The 24085-nt window shown below is 37.1% G+C and overlaps 1 protein-coding gene across 2 annotated transcripts in view; it reads left to right on the top strand.

Annotated features, from left to right (window-relative positions):
• The window catches only part of AHR (aryl hydrocarbon receptor), a 65097-nt gene extending 46889 nt beyond the window's left edge, over positions 1–18208 (top strand). For both annotated transcript variants that reach the window (XM_054815747.1, XM_054815748.1), the window contains 7 exons: positions 371–494; positions 4627–4757; positions 5659–5861; positions 7603–7712; positions 9172–9313; positions 10137–11403; positions 15373–18208. In XM_054815747.1, coding sequence (XP_054671722.1) covers positions 371–494; positions 4627–4757; positions 5659–5861; positions 7603–7712; positions 9172–9313; positions 10137–11403; positions 15373–15528 — 2133 coding nt within the window. In that variant the 3' untranslated portion in view covers positions 15529–18208. The remainder of the gene's footprint in view (positions 1–370; positions 495–4626; positions 4758–5658; positions 5862–7602; positions 7713–9171; positions 9314–10136; positions 11404–15372) is intronic.
• Positions 18209–24085: the final 5877 nt, after the last annotated feature.

Below are 24085 nucleotides of genomic sequence, written 5' to 3'. Positions count from 1 at the left end.
AGTACCAACTGGCAAGTACTTTATTTACCAGTATGTAAAATTAAATGATTTAAACAAAACCTAAGCATAACAGTTCCAGGCTTGCTTAGATAAAAGCAAGTAAAGAAATACTTGACATAATGTTATTTTTTTCTAAGGTAGTATTTTTTTATTATTATTTCTCATGTTTGCAGTCATGAATGTGACTGAACTCTTCTCTGTGCTGCCAAAAATTGTTTCATGACGCTTTCCCACATGTGTGCAAAAGTATATTTTTATCCCCAAGCAAAATGGATTTTACTATGTCCATAGTAGTGCTGTCAACCAGACAACTTATATCATATTGTCATATAAGTTTCTTATTCTCTTTTTCCCACCTTTTTGTACGTAGTCTGATATTATACACCAGAGTGTGTTTGAATTGATTCACACGGAAGACAGACCTGAGTTTCAACGACAGCTACATTGGGCATTAAATCCTGCCCAGTCTGCAGATTCTGGACCAAGCGTACAAGGTGAGAATGCAGCCAATTTATGTGTTTGCCTGCCTGATTAGTTGGTGTTTTTCAATTTGTGTATGTAAAAAGGATTAGATTCTTTTACATGAACAAAGGAAGAAATAAAATCTTTTCAACTTATTTGAGTTTTATGGACATGTTTAGCCAACTTTTTTTTGCACTTTAATTAAGCACTGCTATTCATAGCACAGCACCATTAAAATACTAATTTTGCTTTAAATTTGGAGCATAGATGACTGAATGTCTCCTGTGTCTGATCAGTAGTCCTGTGGTAAATAGCAAAGCAGGTAATCCTGCATGTTTGCATTGCAAACAGGGCAGTAAGAATTGGATAGTTCTTTTGGTGACATAAGGAAGTTTGATTTTTTTTTTTCCTGTGTTTGCCCTCAATTACATGGCTTGTCTTTAATGACTGTTTGAATGAGAAAGTGATTTCTCTGAAGTAATGATCTCTCAATACAATAGGATACAATTTGGTATAGCAAACAGCTGTTGGTGCTCAGAAACCAGATTTTTATGTGGTGGCTTACTGTTTGCTTCAGAGTGAAATGGTGTTCTGTAGCGCTTAAGCAAGTGCACATGAATTTACAAAAACGTTGTGATTGAAAAGTATGATGCCAGGTTGACTTGGCATCAGGTTTGACTGAATGACAGAAGTGCTGAGCAGGATTATAAACAATCATTTATTTTGTACGTTGCATTCCTAGCTTACTAGAGGCTGCTAATTATTTTTGGGCCTCTAGTAGCATAAAATGTTTGGATGTTGAGGCTTTTTAAACCGAATTTGGATTTATAAGAATAACGCTATGATCATAAGGATCCCCTCCCTATTTTTGCTCATTTAATCCATTTCCTTTTTAATACAATCAGCTTGCATTTTGTAGGTATTTATAGACTTTATAATTCTGCTCAGGCTTAAGATTCTAGTCTGAGTTTGGAACTAATTCTGCTTCAGTCAGCCTGGACTGGTTACTTCCCTCTCAATACTCTGGTATGCCCTAGAGCACTGGAGTCCTCAGTTGTTTACTGTGCATCCCAGATGCTCCTCCCAGCCCCGTCATGTTCCCAGAGAAGTTTGCAATATCTTGATTTTTCAATTCCAAATATCTGTTTTGCAGCACCAAGTTTGGGTTATCTTTTAACATTTGCTTGCTACACAACCATGTATGGTCTTGAGCTTAAAGAGAAAGAAAAGGATTTAATGCATCACGAGTTCTGCACATTGCTCCATGGTGTCAGTGAGCTCCAATGTCAACTTCACGAGGGCTATGGGTTCTACCCCCTGTAGTATTAGCCGGTAGCTTTGCTCCAGGGATTGCAGATGCTCTGCAAGACTCTGCCTTCTTACAGTGAGTCACATCTCCAAGGTTCTGATGCTAAAACCTCTCTGCCTCCTGTCTGCCTGGGAAAGTGCAGCAGTATTCCTGTCACAAATGTAGGAGGCTTGGGCTCAAAGCCCATTCGGTCCTGTTTTGAGTTCTGTTCCCTTCTTCTTGTGAGCTACAGACTGTGTTCCTTCTTCCACCAAAGCCTTGTTCACTCTTGGGAGCTGCCCATTTTACTAGGGAAGTTGACAGAGGCTTGAGAGAACCCAGATAAGATACCTGCATTCAAATTTCAGCTCTGACACTGAGTTGCTCCTGTGGCAGAAATGCTGAAGGGCATGCTTACCACTGCTAAGGCTGCCAGCAGAAAGCCTTGCACTGCTTATTGGATACTAGAGCTACACTTGGTAGGCACTCCTCAGCCAGAAGTTTTATCTGAGTTGGAGGACTTAATCAGAGCCCGTCGAGGAGCCTGCTACTGATGAGTCGAGTCTTTCCCTACATCCTCTTCAAGAAGTTGCCTATAGTCTCATTAATCTCCGTGAAAGTATCAGCTGAACAAACAGGCGTAGGGCCTTTAAGGTACCCTAAACTACTCAGTGTTCTCAGTTTGTTCCTGCCTGGCCAGCAACTCTTGCAGTCAGCTCTTCTTCTGACAGTAGCCATCTGTTGATACCAATTTTTTCAGCCTCACTAGCTGGCACCTTTCTCAGTAGTAGTTGGTCTTGCAGGAATAAAGTTATGGCAATAGAAAAGGAACACAAATATTGGGATTTCTTGGGGGGAAAAAATGTTTTAGTGACTTCCTTGGTGCTGGTACTTGTGAAACACAAATGTTAATATATGCAGTGTATTAACCGTTTTGAGAGATGTTGAGTAATGTGTATGCAGGGATTCTCAAGGATGTCAGAGTTGCCATTTTTGAAAGATGAGTTGGGATTTGCAAGCTGTTTCTTTGCCCTTTCTTCATAATCATTGCTTCTTCAGAGAGCATCTAACCCATTTCAGCACCTCTTGGGAGAAGCACTGCCTAGAATTGTTGAAAATTCTCACCAAGAATTAGGCAATTAAAAAAAATCTGCAGCAGTAGGAAGGAAGGAAGTTTGCTTTTTTTTGAGAACTATCCATATGACAAGTGTGGGAATTTGTTATTTTCTAATATCAAAGTTAGGTGGTAACTGTCTTGGACAACAAGTATCTGAGTTTTTGTACCTGTGGGATCAGCTCATAATGGTGTTTTTGGCCAACACACAGTTCTCCAGATGGCTGTAGTTTCAGATTATCCCTTTTCATACACACTATCAGTTAGGGCACTTCTTTTCCTCCATACCTTGAAGTTTGTTCAGCAAAAAAATGACTATGCATAGCAGTTCTTTTAAGAAAAAAAAAAAAGTATATCCTGATTTTATCTGAAAAGCTAGATAACTCAGCATTCTTGGATTTATATGGCTTTAGGTTGCAAGGCCTCTTGGTGAGCCATCAGCAATCTCATGTGACTCCAGTCCCTTGAATTAATAGGACATTAAATTGAACTGGCTTTTGGTCATGATTTGTTTTCCTTTGGGGTTGATTCCCCATTGTACAAACCACCTAGCCTATCTGTAAGTTTTTCCAGCTGTTCAAGAGGCAGAATTGTGTTCCAGAGAACATAATGTGGTCTGTGATTGCGTGACATGCTCTCCCTGACTTCATCTCCAAGTCTAAAAGGTCAATATGGATTCTTTCTTAAAATCTGTATTCTTCTTTTGTCTATACATGGCAATCAGTTCTCTTGGAGTATCTGGACTATTTTTTAAATTGCAGAGTATTTAGCACTCTAAAATAGCATTTTACACTTTTTTCTGAATTTTCTGTGTCTATGAATTCCTAGGGAATGACCAGTTTGTGAGGTTTTTTTATATGTATTACAAACAAGATCACTTAGCTAAATTTGCTGTGTAGACATGCTCTGGTAACTCCGTATATGTAGCCTCATGCAGAACATATGTGTTCTGTCAGAAGTTTATTGATTTACCTTCTGGTTTTACTTTATATTCCAAATGTTTAAGTCTATTTTCTAAATGCTGCTTAGCAGCAAACAGTTGTCCTGAAATGGCAGAAGAGTATCACATTGTTATCCTAGTTGTCAATCATGTTTTTGAGCCTTGTTTGTTTGTTTGTTTTGGTTTTGGGGTTTTTTCTGATAAGTGTTCCATCTTCCTCTGGAGAGGTAACTATGGTGTTTTCTTGATCAGCACAGTCCATAGATATTTTCACTATTGAGTAGTTCTTTTTGCATCCATTAGAGAAAGTGCTCGCACTGATTTATTGTGATGGTTTTCTAAAGATGCTTCTTTTTTTTTTATTGCTACTGACAGCTTTCACCAGGCTGTCTGGAAAGTAGCAGTTTCACAGTTTGATACCATCTACTGAGCTTTTGAATACTCAGTTCCTATATTTACTATGACTGGGTGCCTATTTTTGCAGATCCTGCCATTGCTGAAATGTGGGTGTGCTCTCTGCAACTGATTCAGAATTTAGGTTGTTGACAAACATAATGAATGGATTGGGGAAAAAAAATAAAAAAAAAAATTTGCATGCAGTTTTCAAATAGCATAGCCTGTAAGACAAAATCCTGTCCAAAGAACTGATACTTAACCTCATGTTGTAATCAGTGTATGTTCTGAGGATGTTTCCAGTTTACATTGTTCTTGCTCAGGTCACGACCTAATGCTTTGTTTATGAGACGGAAGGTGATTTGTTATAGATAGCCTTCACTAGGTGTTCTTCTAAAAATAATCCTTATAAATAATCTTTTCCTGTAGGAGATAATGGCTTTTCACAGCCAGCAACCTATTATAACCCAGACCAACTTCCTCCAGAGAATTCTTCCTTTATGGAAAGGAATTTCATCTGCAGGTTACGATGCCTCCTGGATAATTCATCTGGGTTCCTGGTGAGTATGGAGTTATGTAAAAACTTCCACACAAGCTTGCAAGTTGGAAATGTGCATTATCCCTACAAAATGTACAGCAACATACTTTATTTGTTAAGTCTCTGTAGATACCTGGGCTGCTTAAACCGGTATGTTTCAGTCAGTGACACTAAATGACAAGTAAAGATTGTATTGTTGGGTTACCCTTCAACATGTTGTTACAATCAGGTGCAAATTCCCTCATTTCTCATGGCTCAGTTTCTTCTGTGAAATACAAATAAGCATCTGCTTTTGTAAAGTACTGTGTGATTTGTGGATAAAAAAGCATTACAAAGATTATTTTCGGTTGGGTACCTTGAAATGCAATAAGTTATAATAACTATGGTTTTCCCTTACTTGGGAAAGTCTGCACTTACTCTTTTTTAATCTACTTTTTGTTTGTCAATACTGTAGATTTTAAAAGAAATAATATGGGTTTATCACCCTCGAAGTGACTTCTTACAAAAAGAATTGTTTATAAAAGATTTCGCAATTGTACACATTTACATACTTTATACTAATGACTGACAGAAATGCAAGAGAAATAATGTAATGTTACTTGTATGTATATATACTGCTGTGTTCATTGGAATACTAGGAGATCCAGTTGGCATTTGCTATTATACGTTTGGGGTTTTTTGACAAAACAACCTTCCCATTAGGTCTTTCTCTAGTGAGTTTATTAGTAGATCTCTGAGTGACATGCTCAGGAGTACAACAACGGTATTCTGTACTTGTTAGCTAACTTTCATGTATGCCGTGCTACAGAGCTTGAATCTGATGGGTCTGAAAAAGAATTTTAAAAATGTTTTACATCATAACAGAAATGTCTGACTCTTAAATGTCTCCAACGTAAACCAGTTACTTTTTTCTTGATCCTAAGGCTATGAATTTTCAAGGACGATTAAAGTTTCTTCATGGACAAAACAAGAAAGGGAAGGATGGTGCCACTTTATCTCCTCAGCTTGCTCTGTTTGCAGTCGCAACCCCCCTGCAGCCACCATCTATCCTTGAGATACGAACCAAAAACTTCATCTTCAGAACTAAACACAAACTGGATTTCACGCCTACTGGCTGTGATGCAAAGTAGGTGTCAATTCTTCTGCATAACACTCTACTCATATGCTGATGAGATGGGTTTCAAGTATGTTTTTGAAATCCAAAGCTGGTTACTGTTTCAATCGATACTGATGTTTGTTTAGGAACTGTTAGGACTTTTCTCTTCAGCCCTGCTAGTAAGTAAAGAGAAACAGGATTGTCATAGTGTACTTCCTTGAAAGGGCATATTGCTTTCTGACTCTCAATCGTTTAAAAAAAAAACCCCAAACCTAAAAAAAACCCCAAACCCAAGACAAAACAAAAAGCCCAAAAGACAGAATACTAGTGAATTAGGGAAGAAGAAAAGTTTAGTGTTTAAATCTGTTTGAAGTTTGGTTTTAGAACTCATAGAACAAGTGTTTCATTTTATTCTACATGCTTATTTTCTCCTTCAGTTCAAATAGATTTAAAACATAATGGAAATGTTATTTGCTTCAAAATAAACAAATGAAGTCCTTTTTTTATAGTATGACTTCTACCCATTTCCAAGCTATTCTTTTTCCTATATAAAAACTGGAAACACTATTGTATTACTAGATCAACATAATGTGACTATGCATCAACATGGCAAGAAGCCCATTAAGATGCTTCTTTATCAAAAGAAAAGCCCCTGGCCTCCTTCCTTCCTTCTCCCTTCCCTCCTATTTTTGAATGATAATGCTTTCAGCTTTCAGCCTCATTTTCAATGGAATCTCTCACATGGATTTCCATGCCTATTTATAGAATAATGTAGAGTCGAATTATTTAGTATTCTGTCTACTTATAAACCAAAATGTTTTTCTTGGGATCTATAAACTGATAGAAGTAAAAGTTAACAAAATTTTAACACAGGCTTTTTTTTCCTCTTTGATTTTATTCATTGTGCTTCACTTGAAACCTTCTATTTTTGTCACGTTTTATATTTTTGCATATATTGTTCCACATCCCTACTTTTTCCTCTTTTTTTTCTTTTCTCTTTTTTTTTTCATTTTTCTTCTTCTGTCTTTGGATCTCCATTTCTTTGTTCCAAATCCTGTCTCAGGCTGTTTTTGATTATTTCATTCTATCATGTTTCTCCTAGTGCTCCCACAAATGCTAAGTTCTTCATGTACTTGACCTCTAGTAAAGTACTCTAATTTTAGCTACCAGGGTCAAACATGACTCTGTTGCCAGTATTCCTCTGAGGCACTTCTTAGAAAGCTTAAATGCAAATGCAGGGGTCACAAGCCACTGAATAGCAAAAGGGGTGTAGTTCTGAGATACACCCCGTTTCGAATTTTAAGCTACTAAAAATACTAATTTAGGCAAGAAGTTTTAGGTAACTCAGGTTAAGCCCCTAATTCATTCTACATGCAAGCACCTGTAGGTAAATGCTATGAAACAGGGCTAAGCAAATGGTGTCTTTCATTGTAACAAATGGGAGCTGCCTGCTAGAAGTGAGTATGTTCAAAAGTATGGAATTAAGAGTCCAGCTGAGCTGTAGACATACTCTTTATTTTTGTTAATGATCTAATATTTTCGTGAACCCATTCCTAGTCACTGAAGGCAACCTGGGGGACTAGTAAAAGTTTTATGATTTGTTAACTGTATTTTTTATTAGAACTGTCATGCTTCTGCATACAATTGATATTGCAACAAAATGTAGTTTGCATTTACATCTGAAATGTTCTAGCCAAAATTAACTTGCTTGGCATTCATTCTGTGAGTTGGTTCATCAGCAGTGTTGCAATTTTTTGTTTTTACCTTCCAGAGGAAAGATTGTCCTGGGATACACTGAAGCAGAGCTGTGTATGAGAGGAACAGGATACCAGTTCGTTCATGCAGCTGATATGCTTTATTGCGCGGAAAATCATGTCCGAAGTAAGCTTCATTCCCTAAAAAAGGCTGAAAAATCAAAGCATGGATTATATTCATACTGAAAAAATACTATGAAGTACTCTTTAAAAAAAAAAAAAAAGTGGTCATTAATAAAAAGAGCACTATTCATTTAATGTGATCTTTCTATCCCTATAAGAACTTAAACTGTAGGAAGAAATATTTAATAGACCCTTTAGGTTATATATTCCAGTTTCTGTCACATCTTGCTCTTCTCACTTCCTTCTCTGCTCAACCCAACTTCTGCTATTTCAACAACTTCCTTTGGGCACAGGGACTATTTCAGACAGCTTTCCTGTTAGAAAGTTAAACAAAGCATTTTCTTTTGATATCACTGTAAGTTTTTTTACAGAAAATCATCTCTGATTTAGCATGCTAGTGTCCTATATGTTTCTAGTTTTGATTCTTGGCAGCTTGGTGTGGTTTAAGTAACAATGAGAGAAGTATAATGTTTTAAGCTAAGGAAATAAGTATCAGCTATCTGAATTGTAACTATTTAGTGGACTTCTTTATTTTTTTTGTTAGCTGTAACATATTTGTCTTTGGCAGTTACAGAAACATCTTCAGGATATTTTGGTGCTGCTTCTGTTCTACCCACTTCTCTAGAAAAACTGTTTTTTCTTTTGTCCCCTTACATACAATTAAATAACCTCCCTCTGTAGATTAATTCTCAACCTATATTAAGAAGGTTTTCTGTTTCAGGTATAGCTCAGTCACTGTTGCCTATCAGTGATTTTGTTTGTTATTCTTAATGAATAAGTAAGAAAATATTTCCAGAATAGATTGGGATTTTTATCTTAAAACTGGTTTTGCTCCATTTTTGATGCTAAGATAAAAAAAAATTCTTTTCACAAAGATTATTTTTTGTTAGGATTCTTAAACTTTCCTAATATTTTTATTTAATTTTTTCTGTCTAGAAATACAGTGTTTTCAGCAATGTACAACAACAATGTAGTATGTTTATCAAGCATTGCTAGTGAAGTGATAGTGGGAATAAAAAATAATGGATTTTGAATTTCCTCTGCATTAACTGGTCAACATGTGGAAGAACTGGATTCAGAGCTAATGTGTTTTCTAATTTCTTAAGTAATAGTCACTTTTCAGACTTAGGCTTTTGTCATTTACATGATCTAGTATTTATTAATTTCTGTTATTGCAGAAATAATGGATGAAGAAGCTCCATATAGGATGGTGCCAGTCTGCAGTGGCTATCTTACAATTGCTTGCATTTTGGCTTTTATTTTACCAGTAAATTAAAGTAGACATCCTAAAGTGATCGATCATGCTGTTTCACTAGGAGTACTTTAGTGCCACACAGAAATGAGTGATTGAGGACATGAGATTTGTAAAAGTGCTGTACAAATGGGATAACTTTCATGACATGCCAGGTTTTCCTATTTTTGTTCGTTGGACAGTAAACAGTATGCTTACTCTTTAACTCTAGTGATGAAGACAGGTGAGAGTGGAATGACTGTGTTTAGACTTCTAACCAAAGAAAATCGATGGGCCTGGGTACAGGCAAATGCACGTCTTGTCTACAAAAATGGAAGACCAGATTACATCATTGCCACACAAAGACCTCTTACGTAAGTCATCATTGTATAAAGCAGTATACTTCCAAAACTGAAAACTTTTGAACTTGTTTATATTCAGAAAGGAATTCTTTATTTTTAAATAAACCCCCTTTAAATCCTGAACTCCAAAAAGAAAACATATTTTAATTTGCTAACAAACATTGAAAAGAATTCTGATATTTCAGTACTTATGTGGCATAGTCCTTCATGTGTAAAACTTCAGACATTTTGATTTCATGTAAAGAGTAAGAGCAGTGGTACAAGCACCAAGTTATTCCATCCAGCCTATTTTTAATTCAGTATCCCATTAGCAAAAATTAAGAAATCCAACTGCAGTTGTGTAGAAGAAACAACAGATAACAAAGAAATTAAGTCCTTTATGGTGCTGAACTAAATTCTACATAATATAGAATTCAGCATTATTCTACAGCTTAAATAATTTTTGCTAAGGAGTCTATAAAATGGAGAGAGAGAGATAATTCAGTATCGAAGTATTCATTTACTTGCTATGCCAAGAAAAACATAATGCATGGAATGAAGCCCACTTATTTTCATTTCAGCTCATAATGCACAGAAAATACTGTATGTTATCTAGATTTAATTACAAATGTAATATATAAAGGTGGTATTACAATCATAAGCTCCTTATTTCATAATCTGCGTCTTGGTTTAACTCAGCCAAGTTGAGCTGGAATAGCTAGGAATTTGAAAAATGCTTACAAATAGAATAGGTCTTTTTTTCTTTTTTTATATTAATTCCAGGGGACAAAAAGATCACAGTAACTGTTTAGTACTGCAGTATTATGCTATACATACATATATGATTTATTTTCAGAGATGAAGAAGGGGCAGAACATCTACGGAAGCGTAACATGAAGTTGCCCTTCATGTTTGCCACTGGTGAGGCTGTGTTATATGAGGTATCTTTCCCTATGTCGAACCTTATGGATCCCTCTCAGATGAAGAATAAAAGCACGACGGGAAAAGGAGCCAAAGCAACGCTACCCAATGATTCTGTGGATCCAAACTCCCTCCTAGGTGCCATGTTAAGGCAAGATGAGTCTGTGTATCTCTGCCCTCCGGCATCACATAAACTTTCCTTTGAGCGGAACTTCTTTGCGGACAGCAGGGATGAACTGAGCGGCGTTGTTAGCAGTGGCTGGACAGATAATCTCCTACCTGCTGGAAATCACAACGTTCTCAAACGGGAGCTAATGGAGTGTTCCCAGGACAGTACTGTTCCGCTTCCTGAAGATAGTGCAGCACTCTTTCAAGATAACAAAACCAGTGATTTGTACAGCATCATGAAAAGTCTGGGTATTGACTTTGAAGATCTAAAGTGTATTCAGCAGGATAAGGAGTTTTTTAAAACTGAATTATCTGGTATGGATGATATCGGGGACATCGACATAACTGATGAAATCCTGACGTATGTTCAGGATTCCTTAAATAAGTCTGACTTCTTATATTCAGGCTGTAACCAGCAGCAGCCCCTGGTCCAGAATGAAGGTTGCTTGGTACAGCAAGAGTTAGATCCACATCAACTTCTTCAGCACCAGAAACAGCTCGTGGAGCAGCAGCAGCAGCAGCAACAGCAGCTCTGTCAAAAGATGAAACATATGCAAGTCAATGGGATGTTCGCAAATTGGAGCTCTGGCACCAGCATGCCTCTTGGCTGCTCGCAGCAGCAGCCCCAGCAATATGTATTCCCTGGCATGCATGCCACTACGTCTGAGTTGTCTTACAAATCAGAAGTAAACACTTCCCCTTATGCGTGTACACAAGAGTTTATTCCTTACAAGCAACCCACAGCAATGATGCCACAGCTTTCTAATTTTGCTCAAATGGATTTCCCTGTAGCAAGTTTTGACAGACCGACCTATTCTGCTTCTTCCAACTTGGAGGATTTTCTCAGCTGTTTGCAGCAAGTCCCTGAAAATCATGAGTGTGGGATAAACTCCGAGTCGGTTATGCTAACTCCTCAAACGTGCTATGCAGGCGCTGTTTCTATGTACCAGTGCACGCAAGAAGCACAGCCCAGCTGCGTGGATCAAATGCAATATGATCCGATGATGGCAAGTCAACAAACGTTGTTGAACAAGGTAAGGTAAACAGCATTGTTATATTGCTTGCATTTTGAATCGTGTTTTTATTGTTTTAGACAGCTACCAGGATGCAGAGTTTGTCGTAATTGAATCACTGAGTTTGAAACTGATGAGTTAGCAGCATGTGAATGTCCTTGTTTTATTTATTCGTTAGATTGAAGAGAGTTGCATTTGGTCAATTTTTTTTATTAAATGAATCCACATCCTGGTAGCTCTCTTTGACAGTATTAAAGCAAGAGCGAGTGAACTAGTCTGTTGTACCTACCAGTAATTTCCCCAGTAGGAGCAAAGGAAAAGCAGATTGATCAAAAGCTTGGAATTTGCTTATGTACCTTTTTTAGTGGAGTGGAATGTCAGTAATATTGTCTGGCACATTCATTTTCATGAAATGTGTTGTAAGGATCCAGAAAAGTATCTTTTTTTTAAAATGTTAAGTGTTCTCTAGCTACTCAGATTCTCCAATGATTTTAGGATTGCTTATTGTATCAGATTATAATATCACATATTATATACGAATGCTGTGAACTATTGCATTTCTACACATGATGATACTGCAAAAATATTTTTATATATTGCCATAAGTGAAACTCAGCTTGTTCATCAAGCTGCTAAATTGTCTGCTGAAGACAAAAGAGCAGGAAAAAATTATATTCACAGTAGAGGAGTTGGACCTTTTTCACATTGTGCTTAGGAGAATGCACAATAAAAGCTGTACAAGAGGAGCCTGGCTGTAGCACAGACTACAGTTTTAAGCACAGTTCTTCATAGGAAAAATTAACTTAGAAATAAAAAAATTCAATTACTAAGGCAGTTCCTGATTCTGAATAACCTTTGTTGAAGTACTTTAAATTGTACCATTTATTTCTGTTAATGCTGCTCAAGTAAAGAGCCACAATTCTTTTTTTTTTTAACCTTGAGTTAATGTTCTAAAGTACTGATCCTACAAATGCTTATGCACATGCATAAGCATTTACAGAATTAAAGTATTAATTGGCATTTAACCTGCACAAAACAGAGGTGAGGAATGCAAGAACATACCCAGTTTTTTGGTATGCTTAATACAACTACAAAACATATCCTTTTTAAAACTGCTTCACTAGTGGAAAAAATAGAATTGCAGAAAATTAGCTAAAATATAGGACAGTTCAGCAAGATGAATAGTTTCTGCCCGAGTGCCCGAGGGCTGAGATAGCATGAAGTGACTTTGGCAAACTGCAGTGCGCAAGCTTGCACAGTGCTTGGCTGTATGTTGCCTGGCTGTGGTCAGCGTTATTAGTCCTTCATAGTGCTTGATCATAGAGCTGCAAAGCAGTTCCAGGGTCATCCCAGTTCGTCCCTTATAATAGTATAGAATTGTTCTTTTCACAAAACCTATACTGGTGTGGTGCATCAGTTTTGAACAGCCAGCACATGAGCAATTCAATTTCTTTCTTTGTAATGGTTGGTTTCAAATACATTTATTTTGTGAATTATTTTGTTGTTGTGCTGCCTGAATTGTTTTTGCTGTGCCCCCTTTTTGTTATTTTCTTGCTTGCTTTTTCTTCTCATCTATCTGTAAAAAGTTTAATGATTAAGACAACAGCATCTCTGATTGCAATAAATGAATACGTCTATTACTTCATATTTACTAGAATGCTGTACTACAATAATAATATTGTTGTCAAAAGTGAACAAAGGCCGCTTTGTAAAACATTATCCTTAGGTTGTTCAGAAGCGAATTGAGCCCCTCTTGCTGTGGTATGCCTATGCTGTGTGGATCTGGGTAGCATTGCATCAGCAGAAACCTAGTGCAGAACTGGTGTTAACTTTGTGCACATTAGCTCCTGTTTACCTCGGAACAGAACTGCTGAACGGTTGTCCAAATGAGCTTAAAAGAGAAGCACGCTTCTTGATGAGATAGAGAAGGTTTATTCCCCCAACCCCTTTTGTAAAAAAAGTGATCGCAGATAACTGATAGCTATCTCCAAGTCCTTCTAGGTCCAAAACTTACGTATGCCAGCCGGGTGCAGTGGAGGCTGGAAGAGACTGCTTGTTCCTAAACCAAATAGCATTGACTTTTGCAGCCCATGCTGCTGTATACTGTGCACGTGGAAAAAGCCAACATCTCTTGTCTCAGACTGTACTCAGTTTTGACCTCTAGTCACATCTGCCAATTAACATTTTTATAGATTGAGGGCAAAGTGAGGTTCTATGTAAACCAAAGTTGTTACGTTCAGAAATGTTTTAATGTAGAAACATGTTTTTTACCTAGAAATGTCATTGCTCCAGAGAAAGTTAACCCTATATGTATATATTATATATTACAGAGATTGTGTTTAGTCTTTTATCAGAGGTGTTAAGAACTTTAAAATATGTGAACTCGTTGGAACTAGTAAGTCAGCAGTATGGCTGCTGCACGTGAAGTAATCTGGTGAAATATCACCTATGCCAAAGCCACGATGGCAGAGAATATACATTTCTTTATTGTAAATAGGGAGAATGTATCACTGCTTATGATAATAAACTTAAGGTTTGATTTTATTGCTAATTGGTAACTTTAGTAAGGATACGACTAAGCAGATAGGATACTACAGTCTGAGCCTACATTGACACAGCCAAACCAAAGTAGGGCAGTCTTTGTGGCTGGATTTAGCACACTGACATCCCTGTCAGTGGTTGGAGTCTGGGGAGAGGACAGATGTTGCTACGCAAGCCGTGATTGCTGTCCTTTCCTCAGCCTTCTAACTCCCATCGATTTCTATGTGAAAAGACTAGGGGATTAGAAAGCCAGAAGGGTCTGTTGTGGTCATCTGCCTCGACCTTCTGCCTAGCTTGTAATTGCAGTAGGATCATAGCCAATGTAGTCTAGAAACACTTTTGGTGATGGAGAAGGGTAGAAAGGCCTTAGATAATTTGATTGCTTGTTTAAGGTTCGTATTCCTTTATTAAACAGGAGAAACCTTGCTAATTACGAGATTCTGTCTTGAGAACTTTCTTAGAAATTTTAATGTGTGTGCTTATCTTGTTAATGAAGAATATGGAAATAATCTGCTTCTGTCAGAAGTAATCCTAGCTTATGTTATTCTAGCTGTCTTTAAAAGTATGGCGACTTTGATTAAAACGTAATGCACATGGCTATAGTCTTGCTGTTAAAAACTTAGTAGAACTGTGCACAGTTAGTCAAATTTCAGTCTTTGCTAGAAGGAAAAAGGTTTCCAAAAACCAGTGTATTTTGATGAATGTGTAATATATGTTTTTAAGGACAAACCTTGGGTGAATAAGTGCTTACGATATAAGCTACTCCTGAAGAGATGATGGAAATGTTTAAAATGCTTTGTTGTATTTTCTTTGCATGACTGAATGGAGTATTTCGTAGATAAAGTGACTTTTCCATAGCATGACAGGAAGCATTACATCAGATGATTAAAATAATCCTATGAACGCTTATGTCAAGACTGATGAAAGCCATTCATTGCTTTTACTTGGCATTGCCAATATGAAGACTGTTTGTCAAAAAAGCCCACCCTACGACAGGATTGAGTGCAGTCCGCTTCACCTTACGAATAGGACTGCGCCTGCATTCCTGGAAGAGCTGTAAAGTCTGGATCCCATTGCCGACATGAAAATATGTAAATAGGTTGCTTTTAAAAATGTAACAGCTGGAAGTGGAAATTAGGAGTTCTCAGTCAGACTGTACTTTCTATAAATGGAAACTGTATTACGCTTTAGATAATAGTGATGTTTCTTTACTTAGCTAGAAGTAGGACTCCCACCGACTTCCGCATGGGTAAGTTTGATGATTCAGACCCTACTTTAATGAGAATTGACTTCTCATTATTCATAATTTAAAAAGAAAAAAAAAATTAAAGCTCTTCATTGTATTTTAAGATTATTTCATCCAATCTGTGTATTTAGGAGGATTTTTGAAAACTTACAAATAAATCAGTTTCCCACACTAACCATTTATATTGTCTTTTTTCCTGCCAGTTCCAAAACGGCTTCAATGGAGGAAATGTAAATGAAGCATATCCCTCCCAGTTAGATGTGATCAGTAATGCGCAGACTGCCACACATCTTCAGCCTCTTCATCATCCGACAGAACCCAGATCCTTCTCAGATTTGGCATCTAGTGGATTTATGTGATTCAGATCTAGAGCTCCATCTGTGATCTTGTCTGGGTGTCAGGCTGCTCTGAGGAAAAGCTTGATAAGTCTATCTTTGAGCATCGGACTTTAACAGCTAAATTACATTTTGAGAATATGAGGTTGGTTGCACTATATACTGGTGGATATGTAATCCAAGACCTGGCTTTTTAGAGCAACAGGTGGAATTAAAACTTCTGACTAAAAGTATGCATGTGCTGTTTTCCATCAAGTTGACTGTGTCTTTGCAGTGTGGATTACATATGTACTACAAACTATGTCACGCTATACAACATAAGATAAGGCAAATGGTTTTGTTGTTTAGAAAATAATTGGGCACTTTACAAATAGCATCAATGGCACAAGGAAGATGATTTAACACGTGGATTATTTCCAGACTTTATTTTTAAAAAACTATTAAAAAGCTCTGAATTCATGAGAATCAAAAGCACTTAATTTTAATGCATACTAAGCTCTTTAATCACTTATTTTGTATTTAAATCCTTTTGTTTTAAGTCTCCATTTCTAGCACTTTAATAGAAGGCTTAATACAAGGATATGATATGCAACTTCAGGTTTTCTATGAGACAGACCCCTTGCATTCCTCCTTTTCTTGTCAACCTTAAGTGCCTCACAATTTAGCTACCTTGTTTCTGATGGGAGCTTATTTTAGCAAAACTCACTATAAATGTCATCCATATTATGTGAACTTTTATGTAACATCTACAGTGCTACTGGCTGTATCTTTTTTCCCCCCTAACGATAATTTGTTTAGAGTATGACTTAATTCTTCATCTGTGGATTTGTTACGCTGTTATCAGGAGTTATTAATGTTCTGAATTTAGTTCAGCTAAAGAGTTTTGGTTTATACTGCTTTTCTGCTTTCTTCAGGTAATACAGGGTATATTAAAAAAGCAGATTTTGCTGAGGGGAAGGAGCAGATCCTCAGGATTAGTTTTAGATTATTAATGCTGAAAAACATGTGCCTTATCTTGTGTTAAAATGCTCATAATGTTCTTCAGAAATAATACAAGGCTGCTCTATGCAAATACTTTCAGTAAAATGGATATTGAAAAGGATTGCATTTTAAATAAAGGGGAAAGGAGTCTCAATAGCGATTGGTATTGATGTTTACTTTGACTGCAGTTTTCAATGTTTGTAGTGAGGAAAGGGTCAGTTTTGGTTTAAACTTTATCCCTAGCAAATTGCACTGGAAAGTACAGAGAGGTTATTCTTTTTATGTATGTTGATCCATTTGAAAAGCTTTGTGCAAAATATGAAATTGGGAAAAGAAAATGGTCATTAGAGAAATTCTCCTTGTAATAGGTTTTATTTTCAGGAAAAAAACCCAACACATCCACAAAAACATTCTGGGTTTTTGTTTTGCTTTTATCTGAGAGGATTGTTAGAATTGCAGACACCAATGTTTGGTGCAAAATAATAATCTACGTGGAAAATACAGAAATGTGTATATGTTCAAAATATTTCATACTCTTGTGTGTTGTATAGTTCATATATAATAAAATGTCTTTGTAAAATATTTTAAACCAGTTAATTTTAAAGTGTTACATCATTATATGTTAAGAACAATTTTATTACATTTGTTATATATAATATAAAATGGCAATTTAGCCAGTTTGTTTAAAACAGGCAAAAGTAAATTGGCTCCCTCCAGACAGTTGTTGATATTGTTTAATATGAGGACAATCACTTAAAATTGGAATCCTTTCATAGCTGAAACAGGCTTTCTTTGAAGAAGAGCATATTTTCTTCCATTCTGTGTGATATGATATGCTAGGCCAAACTTCTAATTCAGTTACAACTGTTCAGATGAATAACTTCAGCAGTTCTTTTAAGTGAAATTACCATATATGAAAGGGACATTAAGGAAGCAATTACTATTCAGGAAAAGCCCATAAAGACATTGTGGGTTGTATTACAAGGTTGATTTTTTTAACGTTTCAGATTTTGTTTTCCACACAAGACATCAGTAACAGATTTAATTAATATCATTTGAATTAATTTGTGATTCTGTCTTTTTTATTATTATTATTTTTATTGAAGGTCTTGTTTTAAGCCAATATCTGAAACGTCTTCCATACCTAGCTAGTGTATCATGTTTGCATTTGAACTTGAAAATTAGAAAAATGCTGTAAAACCGGAAGGTTTAAAGGGATAATATCTGTTTTACATCTTGCAGACCAGTATATATCCTGTTTATGAATTTAGTTAAACCAAATACATGTTGTCCTATCACTAAGTGCCAAGGATGCAGTACAACTGTGCTGCCCTACTTACTGTAAACAATTAGTTGTTTATATGCATATCAGCGTATTTTTGTGCATTATCTTATGCATACAACATTGACTGTATTAGTGCACTCTTGATCTGCACCAAACTGTACCTACAGTGCACAGATGTTTCTAAATTGCATCTCTGTTAGCCCTTCAGGTCTGTTATAAGTAAGATTATAACCCAGCGTTAGTCAGTATTACTGTCCATTTTTGTACAAGTTTTCTTAAGCTTGTTTTTCTTTCCAGTTCTTCTCTCTCCTTTGCTATGCCTGCACATACCATGCAATACACCTCTTGCGTTAAGGTATGGTTTTGTAGCGCTCTTGCTCATCTCCAGTAAAGTTTGTAAGACATAATATATGGTAATAAAATAATCACTTGAATGTAGCTGAAATGTATGTTCTTTTACTACAAAAATGTTTGATTTCAGCAGTATACAAAAAGATAGATTATCTTACAGTTACTAATATCTTTTCAGAGCTTGTCATCTAATAGTTTACAAAACTATTGTTATTTACATCACTGTGGACTTTGCACTTCTCTGAATATTAGATGCAAATACAATGTATATAATTTAGAGTGGTGAACAAATGTGTATTTGTCCATGGAATTAGTATTTTATACTTGCATGAAAATGAGTTTATAAATAAACTTTGTAAATAGTAAGCCACAATTAGCAGTTGGAAGGCTTCTATATTCATTGCTTAGTGAGAGTAAATTCACAGCTGAACCGTACTGAGGCAGGAATAAATTTCATCATAGATGCTGCTAAAAATAAGAAGCATTTTCTGTTTTGAGATTTGTAGCTGGCCATTGGTAACCTATTTACTGTTTATTGCTATTTCATAGATAGTGATTTGAAGTTAAGAAAACAATTCTTTTAGTTTATTTCTAATTACTGATATTACTGTTTCCTGTATGCTATATTCATTTTGCATTATAATCTTTTAAAATCAGTTGTAATGCTAAGTCAAATGTTTCACTGTAATCCCCTATGCAGTTTACAATTTACAATAGGTTTTCGGTTTAGTGACATGACGAACAGGAATTTAATTGGTTTCAGCTATGCTATTATATTGTAATTTATTGACACATGTCTTATCCAGAATTAATACTAGGCTATGAACTCTGTATGTAGGTCCTCTTGTTTACTCTGCTTGCATAGCACAAAAAGGCAAGCTAAGATACAGGAGTAATTCAACAAGGCTGCAAATCTATTAAGTAACATCTGGAAATAATCAGGCAATAGTATAAGCAACACAGACCATCCTTTTTGTAGTCTGTTGCATTTGTTCAAAAGATACCTTCAAGCTACATATTAACCTGTTCCCAGAAGTGCAAGACCTCACTGCCCAGTTTTGTTTGGAGGAGGGAGATACTTTCTTCTGGACTAAGCAATTTTCTTGACGATTTATGGAATTCCACTTCTATTTCTAATTCAATGTGAAAGTTAACCACCATGGTGGTACCTAACCTGCAGTACTCCACTGCGTCATAAGCTCAGGCAGCTTGGTGATAGAAGTCATCATCTTACTCAAGGGTCTGTCAGAGGGAGTTTTTCCCAAGTAGCTCTTTTGGAGATGCATTTTCCTACTGAGGAACCACATTTCCCACTCACACACTTGAGAGCTGTTTTAGTCTCAGGTGATTTTGTTCACCTGAGAACTGGCTTATTAAGTTACGTTAAAATTACTATCTAGAATAAGAGCCTGATTCCACTTTTAATATTTTTATTCTGTCCATTGATTAAGTTGACAAATTGTCTTCCTGCCTTCTTCCTCTCTGCCTAGGCATCCTTCCCTGCAAGCTGACACTTCTAGTGCTAAATAAGTAACACCAGACCAAAACAGCTTTACACATCCAAAAATCAAGTTGACATCTAAAATTAATAATGAAATTCCATCCATCGTATACTCTGCATAATCTGAACATTTAATGATTTCCATCACGGACCACTGTTCACTTTTCCCTTCATTTCTGTTACCTCCAGTAAGCAATATGCACTTTGATTGCTTACCAGGGATTCTGAGCCAGCTCTCCAGAAAAATACCTGTTCTTCCTCTCAAGTAAGTTCTGGTGCACTGATTTTTGTTGTGAACCTACATTTTATAAATCCTCTAAGCTCTTGAAGGTGGTCTTCCTGACAAGTAAAGGAGGACAATAATAGTAAGGCATCAGCACCTAAGTGCAAAATTTTCAAAGATTCAACCAAAGATGTGAAATTGAAGATGTGATCGGTCTATGGGGATAATAAATTTTCTTTATAACCTAACCTTTCTAGTCAAGGTCCAGCAGACAATGTTATTAGCATTAAACAAAGCCATATACATACAATTTAGTTTCCACAGTAGCCAGTCTTTGAGAAAGGGAGAAGTTCCTCAGCATTAAAGTTACGGTGTTTTTTAGAATTTATGCTGAAGCCAACAGGCTCTTATCTTCTCTTGAATCCAGCCTGGTTGCAAATAAAAGTATAAGCAATATTCAGAAATTAATAATATCAACACATTATTTTTTTACACTGTTTTGAAAGTTGTGTGTGATCATAACTGTCTGAATGTCTAAAATCCATACAAATAAGTTTGAGAAGTTTCATTATAAAGAAAAATTAAAAACAGAGGAGGAAGCCTGAGGGTTGTTAGGACTAATTGGAATCCTTCATATTGCATTATAATAATATTCAGTGTAACAATTCTTCCTGTACTTACAGAATGACAAGGGAAAAGAGAAAAATTTTTGATCAAATTTTCATTTTTACTGACTACGGACATGACGACTTCCCTCAACATGGAATAGTGGGCATCTGTTTGTAGGTGGTATGAGCCAGAGGAACTTGGCTCCTTGCTAATAACAGTGAGAACTAAATTAGAAGAAACTATTGAATTTACTTTGTGACACTAGTCAGTGAAGTTTTGAGAGAAGTGTGGGAAGGGAAAGAATAGTCTCACCCTTAATGTACTTGAAAGATGTCTGAGAGTATTTGTATTCTTTTCTAGTTTCTGAATCATCATACTTTTTTAAAGAGCAAAATTTAAATCTTCAGAATCTCTACTCAGCTGCCAACTACGTTGATTCTTCCATAACCACTCAGATCCTGGCAACACTAAGCTACTTGGCTACCAAACCCTTGAGAAGTTGCATACCAGGTGTTTCCTGCACCTCTGTTGGTCCCAAACCAGTAAGTGGTTTCAGAACATACTGAACAAATTTGTCCAACAGAAAGCAGCCAGAAAGTCTTCTGTCAAAATGAGTAATGGGCAAGCAAAACACACAAGTTAGCTCCATCCTCTACCTTGTTTGGAGTTAGGATGTGAATGAAATCAAGGTCTCTAAAGTGGTTCATAGGATATCCTGAAATGAAACGAACTTTCCTCTTAAATTGTTCCGCTTGAAACAAATAGTTAATGAATAACTAAGAGAGAGCGAGGGATGTATCCTTCAGCCTTGGAGCTAGGGCACTTAAGACAAGTGGATTCTTCAGTAGAAGGTGCTGGGTGCCCAGGACAGTTGGTGGCCCAGGAATTAGAGTGCTCATTCTACTTTTCACCAGCATCATTTTCATTCTCTAGAGGGGAGAACTGTCATCAAGTCTGGATGGAGATTTAAATGTAAAAGCCCCAAAACAAAAAAAATATGGCCTGAGCTTCATACTTGGTTTTACATCTGCATTAGGTGATGGATCTCTGTAGTGAAATATGCTATAGATGGTATCATCAAAGAGGTTATTCTCTTTGATTTTAGCTGTCCATGCTGCCATATATGGTTTTTAAAACATGTTTTCCAAGTTCTCGTGAACATTATAATCATCATTGTCTCTGAGACCTGTTTCTACAGAAGCTGCAAATTGCTCTTCCAAGTTATAAATGGAATGAGCTGTAGAGAAGAGGAGAATGACTTTCTACCACTAAAGCTTCAAATACAATGCTAAAAGCTGGTCAGGGCTTCACAGTAGTGCCAATCATTATAAAAAATAGAACAATCCTTTGCTTGCAGAAGTCCCTAAAATTACTGGACAAAATGGTATAGCATTTGTGAGTCCATGGTGGGTGGTGGTAGCATTGCTGTGTAACATGCACGTGCACACACACAGAGCAGCCTGTGATCATAAAGGCACATGATCATGTGCCAAAGAGTGTTTTAATTACACTGGCATCTAATCAAACCTTGAAAGGCTAATAAGAGCCTGTGACACCTCATTTAATATAAAGAAGGATCTGCATTAAACTTCAGACCTAGACTTATAATCAGCACATAAACTTTTATGGACTTAGCTCAAGTCTACTCTCAGTCCCTCAATAGCTCTTAACAAAATAAAGGAAATTCTCAGGTAAAGAAAAGTTTTGCTAACTTAATGCTTCAATTTTAATATTACTAGGTAAAACAACAATGGCAGGAACTTCAGACCAAGAATATTATTGTTAAGCAGCAGGAATATGGAAAATAGGAGTTAAAAGAATGTAGATAAACCTCATTAACGTGCTTCTAAAATCTTGCTTTTCCCCTCAAATATAGCTCTGTGAAGTCACATTCATCAAGTTTCTTCCATTCCCTCCTTGTTTTGCAGACATCCAAAACCAACATTTAAAATGTTCCTTCCTACAGATGAGAAAGATACAGATTTTCTGATTCAGCTGTCACTTCAAATCTTGTGGAAGTTCAACGTTCTTTGAAGTCAGCATGCCAGTTACTCTCTGATGATAAAATTTGGACAAAAGTGAAACGTGGCACCACTGGAAGATTTTTCATTGCTTTTATTTTTAGAAGGAGGGTATTTGTGTATTAATGGACACGTGTGCCTACCTACTCTCAGGAGTCGTATAAACCTTGCATAGAACCTACTCCAATAGATGCTAGCAGCATAAAACCAATTTAAGCTTATCATTTAGATGCTATCAATGTTGGATTTAGCCTCTGCTGCTTCCTAGTGAAAACAACTGTGTACCTTCTGCAGAAAGGGCCATAGTATGGAAGTCTGTTCAAATCACAAATGCAGGTAGCTCCCAGCTGGCAAAGGCAGACAAAGAGTTTCGATAGCTTATGGGAGTCTGTGTAGCAAGAACGTTTGCTTCATGGCTGGAGCAGTTGCCCGTTTCCTCAGGGAACAAGGTAGCCAGACTCCTGCCGCAATGCTGCACGGTAGCTGAAGTCACCAACAGGACATGCAAAGGGCAAACATGGCTCAGAATTGCTGCCAAGGCTCTTAACTCCTTTACAGGCACTGCATGGAGACCTGTATTGCTAAGTACAGCTCACACCATGGGGCCCAGAGCCGACCGTAAGCTCCTAGACCAGACTTGTCTGAGACAATTGTGGAGAAACCGGTGACTCCCTTTTATGCAACAGCCTCATGGTTCTAGTAGAACCTTTCTGCCAGGGCTTGACTGGCAGCAGGAAGGACTGCATTCAAGTGTAGACCATCGCAACAAACACACCCGTTTCCCACCCAGCAACTTGCAATAACTGATCTGAATTATTTGATGCTCAAAATGAGCTGACTTCCCTGCTTGCAAACACAGATCACGTAACTCTTCTTATTTAGCGGGGGGAGGGGAGAAAGAAAATTCCAACAAGTTGGGTAAACAGGATGATTTATAACACCTAATGCCTAAAGCAAATACCAAACTATTTTAGAGTCTGTTTTCCTCTGATGTGGCAACTGTTGGGTCAACTCTTGTCCACTTTGCAATACCACTTAAGTAGCAGCCCTCAATTGATAAAACCTGTTGGGTAACACGACCCAATCTGAACAGCTGCGAAGTTGCTTGTGTTATTTGCTTTTTTGTAGCTTTGCCACACTTTGCTACTGTTCTTTGCAACTTCTCACCGCTCTCTATTCCTTGCTCTGCCAGCCACTCTCTTTACCGTGGCGCATTGGTGAGTGGTTCCTGCTACGGCAACTCAGAGCAGGTAATGCTGAAAATAACACAGACATCTAACGTACATGTTTATGTTTGCTAGCTTAAACAGCTTTTCCTACTTTGCAGCATACAGGGAAATTTTGCATAATAGTCCTTTAATCACCTTCAGCGGAGAGATTGGGGGCTTTTTTAGGCCTTGGCCATCAGTCTCACAGCAGAGTTGGCAAGTAGAATACCTGTCTTGGGTCTGTCTCAAGGTGTCATCGCCGTTCGTCCTCTGCCCCCTGCGTGCTGGGAACAGGGACCTCGCCCCAGCGCCAGACTCAAGGTGATACTTCAGCGCTCTCATTGCCAGTCGCTTCTGAGTCATGTCTTCCCTCAAAGCAGTCTTTCTCAACTTTTTGGCCTG

The sequence above is a fragment of the Grus americana genome, chromosome 2, assembly GCF_028858705.1.
Source record: "Grus americana isolate bGruAme1 chromosome 2, bGruAme1.mat, whole genome shotgun sequence".
Classification (NCBI taxonomy): Eukaryota; Metazoa; Chordata; class Aves; order Gruiformes; family Gruidae; genus Grus; species Grus americana.
This window is presented reverse-complemented; position numbering and strand designations above follow the sequence as displayed.